This window comes from Ahaetulla prasina, chromosome 13 (genome assembly GCF_028640845.1).
Source record: "Ahaetulla prasina isolate Xishuangbanna chromosome 13, ASM2864084v1, whole genome shotgun sequence".
NCBI classification, from domain to species: Eukaryota; Metazoa; Chordata; class Lepidosauria; order Squamata; family Colubridae; genus Ahaetulla; species Ahaetulla prasina.
Genome location: NC_080551.1, coordinates 26,735,091 through 26,748,400, shown reverse-complemented (window position 1 = coordinate 26,748,400; position 13,310 = coordinate 26,735,091). Strand labels below are relative to the sequence as shown.

Here is a 13,310-nt window from a genome sequence, read left to right as displayed (position 1 = left end):
GGACAGCAGATAAGGCGGCATCCTTAAGGCGTTGAAGCTCCCGAAGCCAGGGTACGCGGGGCAGGCGAAGTAGGGCCCCCCCCGCAGACTTATAGGCGGCGGAGATTAGGTGCTTGGCACTCGGGTTGGGCGGTGGGGAGTACTTGAAGGGAGGTGTGGGGAAGGGGGCGCCCTGCGGGGGGGCAAGAGCAGACCCCTGAGCCCCGCGGAAGGGTGATCCCCGCCCCGCCACCCTGGCTTACCTGCGCGCCACCCTTGCTCGTCTTCCTGTCTGGGCTGCCCAGCTGCAGCCTGGCGCCCGCCAAGCCCCGCAGGCTGCCGTCCACCCCTGCAAGAGCCGAGCGCAAGCTCCATATCGCCGCTCTGGGGACGCCCCTTCCCCACTCCCCTAGCCAGCGCAGCATGGTGGCCAGTCCTGCCGGGCAGCCGCCGAACCGGTGACCACAATTCGCAGCCCGGCCTCTCCGCCAACGGGGCAGACTGCACTGGCCGCCTCTGCTTCCGCGCCGCCCCCACCAGGAGCCACTGCTCGACCCGCTGGTGGGTTGGAGGTCGGGGGGGGGGGCGTCCCCAAGAGCCCCTGCCTGCCCGCTGCTTCTAAAGATGCCTGCGTGCGAGGCTCTTCCCGGCAACCGGCTGGGGTCGGTGGCATCCGGCGATCTTCCTCCCCAAGATGCGCAGGTTGTTCGTTTCTCCCGGTCGCCCGGGCCCCGCTGCCAAGAGTTCCGGGAAAAAAATAATTTAGCCCTCAAAGGGAAACAGGCCACAGGTTACTACAGGAAACTTTTATTTCAACTGTGCAATCATCTGTGTAAGATAGCAGGTTCATAAACATTTTGGCATTTAAATTCCTACTCATTTTTGGCATGACGTTTGTGCTACCATCAGGAACTGGGAACTGATAAGGGGAAAGAGGAAGGACACAGGTAAACATTCACTATGCTATCAAAAAGTTTTTTAAAAATACACATTATAAGCAAAATGTTTAAAAAAAGACATCTTAAAAGGTACATTCATTATCAGACCATCACCAACTGTCCTCACGCAATGGAGTTCACAGAGCTGATCCCCTGAGTCAAATATAAAATTAATATAATTCAGCTCATTTCCCCCATTGGCTGGCCAGCCACTGACGGCCCTTCAAGAAAAAAGCAGGAGTGGCAAGAGCCAGAACACCCTTGGCCAAAAAGCCTCGCTGGACTCCCCCACTGGCAATTCATTCACATCTTCAAGAATACATGAAAGCGAATTTTAAACAGCCATTTAGCAAAGTGCTAGGCCTGATGCAGCAGGTGCTCTGTGTGTGCAGCAACAAGATTGAGATGGCTTCGGGGGGGGGGGGGGAGCTTGGTGGAAGCTCCATGTGCCAACTTGCCCCAAAAGAGTCTGGAGTCAGCAAAGTACACCCCAGTGATGAGGTTCACACTTGCTCCAATGCACAACTAGAATCCAGATGTGATTGATTTCAGACACTTCAGGGACAATTTTTCCCTACTGCTCCAATTTTAGTTGCTCTTCCAAATTGATGGAAAATGAATTCAAGTGCAAGTGAGAGTTGGGTGGTGTTGCCACTCATTTTTGAGATGCAAGGCAAGGCAGCCAAGGTGTGCGAGGGGATGCCCTGGTGGTGCCATTGTAACCCCCTTTTCCTGAGGCTTCACTGCCCTGCTTTTGGCGTGAGGTGGTACTTGAGAACAAGAAGAGTAAAAGCAGCAGCAAAACAGTTGTGCCCAAAGAAATGTGTCATAGAGAAAAACAAAGCAAACCTTGTGATGATGCCAGCTAGAATTCTGAAACCCCTAAGGATAAGATGGAAAAACATTAAACTCTTTTTAAATAGATGAATAAATTCAGGATAGTGTTCAAAACAAAATTAAGACAGGTGTCTTAAACCTGAAACCTGGGATAAGAGTCTCCCAAATGAATGGAAAGGTTTGATGAACCTGCCATGACTGGTGAGGTTCAAAAAGCACATGCTTTATACACAATGCTTGCAGATCATTGTGATCGAGCCCACACGGCTCAGCTGTGCCCCCCAATACAGGTCAGGCGGCTCCCCCAGGTGCCTGGGGGAGGGGGAGAGCCACACTCAATTGCCCAAAGACCTGCAAACTGCACACACAGACACCTCTTGCACCTGACCTGGCTTTTTTTTTTTTGGCACTGAATGGACAATATGCCCTGAACTGATATTTGGAAAAGTGGCCTTTTACTGCTCTTCAGAATGGAGGACCTGGTTACAGATGTTTCCATGGAACCAACTGCACCACCTGTGCAGGTTGCTGATGGCACAAGCTCAGCATATGCACTGGGAGCGTCAGGTCACGCTTCCAAATGCTTTCTTGGATGTCCCAGGGAACTGATGGGGGCAGATGCCCCTTAGGTCCCCCTGGATTTAAAAGAAGATGGAAGGAAAGAAACCATTTTGCTAGGAAGCATCCACAGATCCCAAGAGTGAGAGTCAACCCCCACCCCATACTAGCCCAGGTTTGCCCTGTGATGAAGGAGAGATCATTCACACACACACATGGCCCCGTATACAGGTGGGGGGGGGGCACCTGAAAAGATAATGTCAATTCAAAACAAAACAACAAAAACAACAAAAGTAAAGAAAGGTCACCTACCTAGCATAGGCCTCTACATCAAGGTAGCCTTAAATATCTTTGGTTTTCTTCATTTGCTGCTCTGCAACCTTGGACACAAACTATTTCCAACTTGCAAATCCCCCTTCCCTCTCTTGAGCTTGCGCTCTGGCAACTCGGGAGAAAAGGACCCTCTGCAGGAAAAGCAGAAGACCCAAGGAGGCCATCGGTGCACCTTCCCACACCAGGATGTCTCTGCTCAGCCCCGCCTCTGTGTGAGGGCAGGCTCCTCCATCCTGAGGGCTCAGGGGATGGGCCTTGTCTTCAGCCACCAACTGCCAGAAACAAGAATGCCCTGGCACTGCCTCCTCGTCCCCAGAAGAGGTCCAAAAGTGTCAATATTCACAGCAAGCAAGTCTTTGGAGAAGAGGGCCCCCTCAGCACAGCAGGCATTGAAGGGTATTGTCATGAAACTCAGCAAGCTGCCCACCTGAGCAGACATCATTTGATGGCGGGGCAGACCCAGCTCTGGCCAACAAGACCCCCCAATCAATCTTTGGCAAACAAATTTCCTTTTCTTCAACAAGTATAAATGAACATCAGAAATATTCTCTCTGCTACTTAATAGAACTGCTGAAGAAAAGGAAAACAAAATTACACTTGAAGTCACTGGAGCCGAGAGGGTCTTACTCCAACTTTTATAAAACAATTCTGGCAGCAATAACACGAAAGATCACTTTGTAAAAGCACCCAGTCCACTCCTAATCTCCATTTGGTTCTCAGCTCTTTTGGGTTCATATCTACTTAGGCATTAAAATTATTTGATGGTGTGTTTTTTAACTATCTCAATTATCTTTTGGGGAAAATATGAAGCTTTCTTCTCCTTTCCACAGAAAATTCTTTGGTACAAGATTATTATTTTCTTTAAAACCTTTGCATCAGAAAAATGGTGGAAAAGACAGTGTCCGCCTGGCCAAAGCTCTCAGATGACACAACAGCCTCTGGGGGCTCTTGCAAGGCTACAGTCCAGCTTGCCAGCCCCAAAGTGGGACAGGGAGAGCAGGGAGGGGGACCGTTGGTCCTCTCACTAAGCCTACCGCCATTCAGACCCACAACCGGCCTCATGTCCTAAATATGTATTTCCTGTCACCTGCAAGAGACTCATCTGCAAATCCCATCTGGGATGTTTGGCCAAACCTTTTCTAAATGGAAACAGAAGGGAATTGTACCAGCTAGCTTACAATTTTGGTGAATACAAACTCTCTCTTTTGCTCACCATCTCATTCACTCGCTCACTCACTAACTTCAGAACAAAACAAAACACGAGATACCCTGTCAGTTTGCCTTACAACACGCAAGACAGCTTAAAAGTAACAAACTGCACCCTGAGCACAGGAAAACAATAACACTAGAATAATTTTAAAAAGAGGTAGTATAAAACAAGAGATGTGTGGGAACCAAGAGGATGCTCCACTGTGCCTTTAGTGGAGAGGGGCTCCGTCCGAGCACTGACCTGTGGGCCACGTCCCAGGCTAATGGGTTCCCATGCTCAGCACCAGCCAGGGAAATCAATGGGGGATTCCCAAGGCAACCTGCAGAAAACATGTAAGGCCTCGTTCTGGACTCCAGAGAAACTTCATAAGTAAGGCAAGCAGTGAGTTCATAGCTATCTAATGGAAGGCACCGTTACCGCCAGAATACTTGGGGGAATCATCTGGCCAAGGGAGCACAGCAGAGGCAGAAAGCCCCCCGCCCCCCTGGTCTCCCCAGTTGTGGACTCTAGAAGAAGGCACTGACAAGGCAGGTGGGACTCTGGGGCTGGGGTGGCCTACGGAGGGCCCCACAGCTACCTGCAGCCTCTGCCCCGCCGGTCCCTGGAGTGACCCTCTTTTGGGGATTGTTCTGCCCAAGGCCAGTGGGGCAGCCCCCTCTGCTTCCCAACACAACTCCTTGGTTCACAGGCACATGCTCGCTCTCCATACATTCGGGGAAAGGACTCAGGGCTGCCAGGAAGTGATCACCAGTCCTGCAGCCGCAAGCGATACTTTCACACAAGAAAATGAGGTAGTGCGATTGCTTCCTTTGGCGTCTGCCTTGGCAAGCTGAGGTAGATATCCAAGCAAAGGCAGCACCTTTGCTCCAGTGACAGAGAGGAGGGCCACCCTGCTCTCCTTTCACATTTTTGCACACTGGACATTCACTAGGGAAGGAAAACACAAAGAGGCGGTGGAAACACAGGTTGCCTGCCAGTCCTCGGGCATCCCACTGAAAGCTTGGCCTCCCAGTTCATTGTTCCCTGCACGATGTCTCATTGCCACTGGCAGCCGGCGGCGGCTGGAGAGGCCTGGGGACAGGACAGCTGGCTGTCAGGTGCGAGTCGCTGTCTGGGAAGGAATCTGCAACCCCCAAGCCGGGAGGTGGGGGTGCAGCTCCTCGTTGGATTCGTGGGAGAACCTTCCCGAATCCCCAGTCTCATGGCTGCCTTGGCTGTTTGCTGAATGCTCTGTGTCAGTTCCTAGGCTGCAGATCACTCGGGCACTTGGCTGCTGCTCTTCACCAATAAGCATGGCTGCCCCTGACTGGTACAGGAAGGCTGCTGAGGCCAGCTGTCTCGGGGCCTGCAGGAGGAACAAAAGCTGGATGTTTGATGCAGCTCCCACTGAAAATGGGCGACTCACCCTGCAGTTGAGCTTTGTGAATGGAACCTGGCTCACTAGCAAGTAGCCTTCTTGGGAATGGAAGGGCCCATCTATTTGTGGGCCGGCCTGCTGAGACACCTGATCTTGCTGGGCAGTGACTGGTCCTTGCACGTTACCAGCATCAGTGACTGAGGAGCTGAAGGGAATAAGATTTCTCCAAAGAAGCAGGAGAAATCAAGCAAGGAAGTTCTGGCAGCATTTGCTGTGGGTTCTGAGAGCCCCGGGATGCCAGCTGGAGTGGATGGCCCTGTGACTTCTCCCGGCACAAGCCAGTTCCAACTTCTCAGGGGCCTGACCTGCCCTGCTCTGGCAAAACCTGCTGGGCACACAGGATGCTTGCAAGGGCATCCCCATCGCTTGGTAAGCAGTCTAAGAGCACAAACATCATGCACAGGTGCAGCCTAGCTGCAACCTCGCAGTGGACTTCTTACCGGGGTATTGCCAGACTGAGGGCGGGGGGATTGCCCAGGGTGTTAGCTAAATTCACAGGGAGGTTAGACCTGAAGCGTGGTCCCCTTTGCAAGGAGGAGGTTTTTGTGTGGCTGCCACTGCTGGAGAAGGCCATGCAGGAGAAGACACTCCCCCCCCCCCGCCCTTTTCCAGGCACTTAGCATGTTGTATCAGGGGAGGAGCCAGCGAAGAGTAGAAAGCCTGGACCACAGCAGAAGAACAATCTCCCCAGGAGGCGGACCTTCCCCTGCGCTGGTCAATGAGGCTGCAGCTCTCACCTCCTCTGCTTTTTCTTTCCGAGAGCCATGGAGGAAGAGCCATTTCTTCTGGGTTCTCTTCTTCGTGACTGGACCAAAGCGGTTTATAATAAGGTCAGTTCCACCCTGAAGGGGAGGAGAGTCTTCCATTATTCTCAGGGAAAAGGAGAAGGGCCCAAGACCAGCCTGCCCACAGATTGGCTCCTCGGTCCAGTCCCCAAGAATCAACTATGGTCCAGGACACACTGCTGGACACTCATTGGCACAGCTCCTGCTGAACATTGTGGGACTTACTCCTGGGGAAGCATGCAATGGACAAAGCCCCCTTGCCAATCCCCTTTGTGAATGAACCTGCATTTCTGCCCAAAAGACCCGAAGAACTCTTCCCCCAGACCAGCGAGGGAAGAGATAGCCAGTCCTTCTATGAGGCCGAGGGATCACCTAATTGCCTTTCTTGGATACCTATTCCACATGTTGCTGCTGGTATTAAAAAATGCAGGTAAACCACCAAACGTGGGAAACACAGCACAAGTAAGGGCAGAGCCAAAGGCAAAAGAAATCACATCACAGCTTTAGCAGCTTCTCCAAGGTGACCCCTGAAGGGTTTTGCTGCTGTCCCACATGAAGACCCCTCCCCAAGATCTTAGAAAGTTGGGAAGATCGGACAGGACATCCCACATGGGAGGGTATTCCACTCCTATTTACAACCATACATGAATGAAACCTGATGTATATAGAGCTGGACTGGAAAGTCACAATGACTGGCTCTCACATCAAGGTGCAAACTCCTGCTCAGGACCCAGTTTTTATTTCTTTCTTTTCCCTCAAAGCCCTGGGAAATTTAGTTCCAGGACCCCTCCTCTTATTGCAGCCTGCTCATTCCCTTTTAAGGTCCATCAGAGTGGTCTTCTCCTTCGTGATCAAGGTCAAAGGCAGGGGGTTGGGTCCCCAGACCCTGCAATGCCTTGTCCCCTGAGATCTCTACTATATCTTCCGCTCTTTGATTCTGCAACGGGGTTAGCTAGTTGTTTTGCTATAAGCCACCTCACAAATTGCAACTGAGCCAGAAAAGCAAATAAATGTATCTTTGTACCTTGGCATCCAGAAAGCTTCCCCCTGTAATCCTGGGCAAGAGAGATCGTTCATTCTCTGCCAGGCTTTGCAGAGTTTTGGCTCCTCCCCCGTGGTTCCTTGTAGAAGAGTGGCTGCCATTGTGAGGGAGTGGGTCAGGGCTGGGCTGGCTGCTTTTGGAAGGCGTTGCTTTCCTGGGAAAGAGGAAACCAGTGGTTAAACTGCCCTTCTAGCTAAACGTTGACCGCTTGATAAGCTCCAATTCACAGCAACCCCATTCTGAATGGAGAGGGCAGTGGAAGCCTGACAACGGGTAGAGGGAAGAATTCCCCCTGATATTGCAGTGGCTCCTCTAACCTCTGCCTTCTCCATTTGCCACTCCTTGGAATCGTACAAGTTAATGGTGGGAGGATGTTAGGATGTTAAAAGACAGAACAGGTGCACAAGCAGCCTACCTTCAGAATGGGGCAGCCAAGCAAGAGCTCGACCAGGAGCTACTTGGTCACTTTGTCCCTGAGGCTAAGCCATTACAGCTGAGCTTCTATCAGTAAGGATTCGCTATTGGTCTGCGTACACAGACTCCGATGCACTCACACACCCTACATTGGCACTGTGGGCCTCATACTTCCCACCCAGCCTTTCACTCACACACGTACAACAAATTTACCTTGCTTTGCCACGGTAGATCAGGATAAGGATGCAGACTAAAATGCACACCAGGGCAATAGAGACACCTGCAATTATGCCCGTCATTGACCTCTGGTCCAACTGATAAGAGCCAGAACGAGCTGCAACAAGGAAACAGGCACTTCTATCCCAGGGGCCTCGGTGGGACACCCATAGCAAGAAAGCCCACCCCACAATGTGCCAGGCTGCCCTTCTAGGAGAGAGAGGAGGGGCCTAGTACCCAGGGAGCAGAGGGACTGCGTGATGCATGCAGGTTGGGCCAGGGGCTCACTTGTGTCAGCCTCTGTGGAATCCAGGCGTTTTGGTCTTTGGTTTGCCTCCGAGGGTTCCTTTGGTAGGACTGCAAGTTCCACCACACTAGAAAAAGGCCCTTCGCCCACTTCGTTGGATGCAGCAAGTTTGATGAGGTAGACACTTCCCACCCTGAGGTTCTCTAGTAAAGCCATGGTTATTGTTCCTGCAGGGAGGAAAGAGAGATGATGATGTGCCAATCATTTCTGTCTCCTTGGATAACCAGTGTCAAACTGCATGTTGCCTGGCACAGCTCTTCGGCCTGTTCTGCTCCTGAGATTCTTCATTGTGCAGGATCCCTGTGAGATCTACGACTGGCTAAGAAGGCATTATGTTATGGAGTGGCAGCAAACTCACCCTTATTATCACAGCCTGACAAGAGCCTTGCAAGCTCTGGAAACAAATGCCAAGGTTGTTCTTATGCTTCAGATGGTCACTTGTAGTCATCAGCCCAGCAGATTAGGGCTGCCACCTCCAGGGCAACACATGTAGCCTCCATAAGGTTGGGGGAAAGTGGGAAGGCACCAATCTTGGTACCCAGAATCTGCAGGCTCCCACTCACCTTCCCGATGCAGGACATGCCACTCGCCTGCGATCCAAGCTTTCCTGGAGGCATACAGAATGGTGTAACGGGAGACAAGGGTTCTGATGCCAGCTGGTGGCTTCCAGGAGACCAAGGCTGTGCCTTCCTCAATCAGTGTTGCCTTCACTTCCAGGGGTGGACCAGCTGGAACTGTGGGCACAGGTAGGCTGTCAATGAAGCCTCTGGAGCTCCAAAGGCCTCACCTGGTGGAGCCCAAGAGGCTTCCCTGTGGGCAGGAGTAGATTCTCAGTCAATGAACACCAGGCAGCAATCTCCTCCTCACCTTCTGGGAGAGTGCTGTGGTAAACCACTGGACTCCATGGGCTGGAGAGCTGATCCACATGCAGCCGAACGGCAAACTCATACTTGGTATTTGGCTCCAGTCCTTGCACCATCAAGTGAGTCTCTGACCTGGACAGAAGGAACTGGTTAGCAGGAGATCCCTGCCCACTGCCTTTTGCAATCTTCGCTGAGTGTACAACAGGGAGGATGCATCTCAGCTTTGCCACAGGAGGGGAGGCACAGCACTGGGCTGGCCATAAAGTGACAGGGCTCTCCTTCTTCCCAGTCAGGACAAGGGGTCGCTTCTCTGCCTGGATTGATGTGGTAGGGTCTGGCCAGCAGCACTTTCCTCACGCAAAGCTACCAATACCCCAAAAAGGCCTCGGGCAGATTCCAATGTCCTCATTGAGAGAATGCCAAGCAGGAGATCCTTTAGATAATCAAGAGAAACTGTCTTGGTGCTACACACAGGCCAGCCACCAGGCCTCAAAACCAGGCATAGAGAAGGCCTTTCTAGTGCAGGAGCCACGGCAAAGGCACCAATTCTGCCTTGTGTGAATGGAAGGGGTGCTGGCCAGCCCCTCAGAGGAAAGCAAGGTGAGGACAGAGCAGGTGAAGAAGGCCTACGTACGTTTGAAGATAGAGCACTAAAGACGCATTCTGCAGCCCCACGGGGTGACAGCGGAGAGTGTAGTTGATGAGCTGTGTTGAAGTGAAGGCAGGCCGCCCCCAGTGCAGGAAGATGGAGGAGGAAGAGTTTGCTTTGGCGTAAAGGTGGTGGGGTGGCGGAGGGGGTGGCACCAGGCGGTCCCGAACAGCTGCAGAGAGGAGATGGCCTAAGCATGAGGAAACCTGATCAGGACTCCACCATTTTTGAAGAGCAGTAGTGACCAGAGGCTCAGCATCGGAAGTCTAATCAACAAAGAGGCCCCCAAATCAAGTGACATTTTCTGCAGTCCAAACAGCCAAGACCCCGTGCCCTAAATGGCTTTCCTCCTCCCAACTGCCTTTTCTTTATAGACCCCTATAAATTATACCAGGGGTGTCTGGAGCTAAGGAACAGTATGGAAAAGTTTCAAACCAATCTCCATTGTTTTGGACCTACATTGTCCCTTTCTCAGACTTTACAATATTCGCATAATTCAAAAAGCTTCTGAATGTGCCACAATTACAGCAGAAAAACGAGCTGGAGACTCACACACGCAGCCAGGGGTGCTGACAGTCTGGTCTGCCTCGTAGCCTTCCTCCACACTGTTGTATGCCAGCAGCCTCACGTGATACTTCCTTCTGGGGTCTGGACAAGGTTGAAGAACAATTGCTTAGCACAATAGGATCCAACACTGGGAGGGAAACACAACATCCTGCTCCTCAGTCAAGTTTCTAGACTGTCCTCCTCCAACTTTGTACTCTTGGGACTCCAGAATTGCAACCAGCATGGCCTGATTAGAGAGTCCTCCACCTCCTCCTCCTTCCCCTCCCCATCCTCCTCTCCTTCCTCCAGCAGCAGCCCCAAATTTGCCCCTTGGACTCATTACTCCTCTTGATCATGTCTGGCTGCTCCATGGTCACTGGTCTCCCTAGAGGCTCTGCACAATGACTGCATGAACACAGCAACACACTGCATCTACCAACTGGGAGACAGCTGAGAATGGGGGAGCCGGATGTTTACATCCCCTGGAACATAGCTGAGGGCACAAACTCTCCCTCCCCTGAATCTCCTAACCAGGAAGACTTAGCTGCAACTTTACAATCTGTGGAGCTTTGATGCTTCAGTCCTGTGGTTAACCCCACTTCAGAACCACTGGACTATGGGGCAGGCAGTCAAGAAAACAAAGCCCACCCCCACCCCGGACCAAGATTAATCCAGCCACAGCTTTGTTCCCCCCCCCCTCTCAAAGGCCCTCTGGTCTGTCTACGAATATCCAGCCAGCCTCTTCCTATAGCAGGACACCAGAGGGGGTCCTTCCCCTTCCTCTCAAGCCACAGGCTTCCATCCCAACTGAAACCTCTGTGAGAAGATCAAGACTGTCCAGCCAACCAAGTCTTTGGAGTCCTGCAAAGAGCATTTATGTTCAGCACCACTTTGGTTCCCTTGGTAGAAACAGGAGGACAATCCCCAAATCTGAGCCAAGACTGTTTGCCTCAGAGAGGGGAATCTCTTCACAGATTTTTCCTTTGAAGGCCAGCAAGAGGAAGCACTCCAGACCCCCCAAAGCCCCTCTTTCTTTCAGAGGCTGTTTTGAGAGCCTCCAAAGGGGCCTGAAATGAGGCCAGAGGTCAGGATTAGATAAAACAAAGGAGGACCCTGAGGTCAACCTAACCTTCTCCTTGGCACCTTCTCAGCCCAGCTGATAAAGGATTGGGAAAGCCCAGGAGGGAGGGGGCAGCTCTTTGAGGTAGGCAGGTCAGCAATCAGACAGGTCTGATGTGCTGTTGAGCAAGAGACATTCCACGGCCCACCCGAGTTTTCTCCATGCAGAGACAGGGAGGCGGGGCCCTCTCGCACCCACCCATCCCACTTTCCCAGGGATGAGATTTCATGCCCCTTTTCTTTTGCCATCTCTGCCTCCCTCTGCAAAGGATGGGCAGGAGGCAACATTTTATTAGCTGGATCTTTTAAAAAAACATTGGAAGGTAATTGTCCAAGCTATGCACTTGTGGGGGTGATGACAGTTTGCAAAGAAGCTGGACCTGTGCAGGGCTTCATGGGACAGTCCAGACCTCCATCCCCAGAAGACCCTTTTGTTCCTGGGTAAGAATCAGCCTTTGCTTCTGCTACTGGCACCCCCTGGTTTTCAGGACAAACTACAAAGTTCAGCCAAGGAAAATTGCAAATGTTTTTACTGGGATTTGAGAGCTGCTGAGCCCTGTGCCTTTCAGGGAAAGGGGCCCAGGGTCCCCACTCCCCACCAAATGTCCAGTTTAGACTTTTGTCTTTCTGTCAGCCATTGTTGAGCCCCCAAGACAATTCCCTCCTCCTGCCGCACAATAAACTCCAGATAATCATTCAAGAAGAGGCTGGCAGCCAGGCTGCTCTGACATCTGGGTCGTGGCCTTTGACCCGGGACCTGGGGCTCTCCCAAGCCTGCTCCCAGCAACCGTTGCCCAGTGAGGGGGAAGGGTGGGAACAGCCCGGCAGAGGGAAACCTGACCCTCAGAAGGGGTGCAATAGTTGAGTGAAAACAGGATCCATCCCACCACAAACAGAGTCCAGCTATGGGTGGGGGAGGGAGGGGAGAAGGGCACTGCTTTCCAACAGCAAGATATTTTACACATACACAATGTATGTATGTATGCATGTATGTAAAATAACATTATAAGTCCATCCTTGCAACTTGCAGCCATCCTGAAGTTGCTTGCATTTCTGGAACCTCTCAGCTGGCCGGGTAGATAAAGGGTGCTGAAAGGATCCCCTCAGCTGAGTTGGCAGTGCCTCTTCTCTCTCCTCCCTTCCCCACCTCAGGGACCGATCCCTGGAGCTTCCTAGGAGTATAGAATCTGGCCCAGAGAAGGCTGGCTTCTTCCTCCCCCCCTTCCTTCCCAGTGCTGGGCTTTGTTCTTCCACAGGAAGGGGCAGAAGAGGAGCATCTCTCTTTCTGGAGCTGCTGAAGCACACCCTGGGCTTCCATGCCAGTCCAAAAGGGTTTCATTCTAAACGCTTGGCTTCTCATGCCAGTGTGGAGGGATGCAACTGAGGGCCTCCTCGTTTCCCTTGATCTGAACCCTGCACAGCCTGCCTGCTCAGCGCATGGTGGTAGCGGTCACTCTGCACCCCTGGTCATACAGGGTGCCCTAACCATGCAACGCCCCCCTCGCTTTTGGCAGCCAAGAGCTTCCAGTGTGATGGCTAGCTGATGGTCCGCCCATGTGAAAAGGCTTCCCTTGTTGCATAAAAGCATAAAGAAGGCCCTGCTCCCAAACACCCCGTCCTCCCTGAAATGCCTTCTCACAAACCCCCCAATGCTTGCTGAAAGTGCATCCATCTTCCCTGGGACAAATGCTCTCCATGGAAAAGATGGGTTTTAGCCCCACAACTATAAAAATGTGCAGAACAGACCAGAGCCTCCCCCATTCTAGAGATCACTCTGATCTGGTGAGCGCTTTCCCCAAGAAATTGATCTTTTTTGAGAGAGTTGATTTCACTAAGTCACTTTTATTGGCCTCTGTATCAGTGGTGGGTTGCTACCTGTTTGCCCCGGTTCAAGCGAACCGGTAGCAGAAGTGGCAGGAGACTCCGCCCACCCACCCGGACATCATCAAATATGCTCAGTGCATGTGCAAACGAACCGGTAGCAAAGGTAAGTGAAACCCACCACTGCTCTGGGTCACTTACACTTGGGGATTGTGTTACCCTTCTTCTGAAATGGGTGGTACAGATACTTCTAAACAAAGCAATATGGAGTCATTC

The 13,310-nt window shown here is 52.0% G+C and overlaps 1 protein-coding gene across 2 annotated transcripts in view; it reads right to left on the bottom strand.

Annotated features, from left to right (window-relative positions):
- Positions 1–770: 770 nt before the first annotated feature.
- PRTG (protogenin) overlaps positions 771–13,310 on the bottom strand; it is a 51,003-nt gene continuing 38,463 nt past the window's right edge. For both annotated transcript variants that reach the window (XM_058156492.1, XM_058156493.1), the window contains exons 12-20: positions 10,101–10,196; positions 9,534–9,720; positions 8,904–9,031; positions 8,600–8,770; positions 8,018–8,203; positions 7,727–7,847; positions 7,082–7,253; positions 6,010–6,114; positions 771–5,200 (exon numbers count right to left, since the gene is read on the bottom strand). In XM_058156492.1, coding sequence (XP_058012475.1) covers positions 4,949–5,200; positions 6,010–6,114; positions 7,082–7,253; positions 7,727–7,847; positions 8,018–8,203; positions 8,600–8,770; positions 8,904–9,031; positions 9,534–9,720; positions 10,101–10,196 — 1,418 coding nt within the window. In that variant the 3' untranslated portion in view covers positions 771–4,948. The remainder of the gene's footprint in view (positions 5,201–6,009; positions 6,115–7,081; positions 7,254–7,726; positions 7,848–8,017; positions 8,204–8,599; positions 8,771–8,903; positions 9,032–9,533; positions 9,721–10,100; positions 10,197–13,310) is intronic.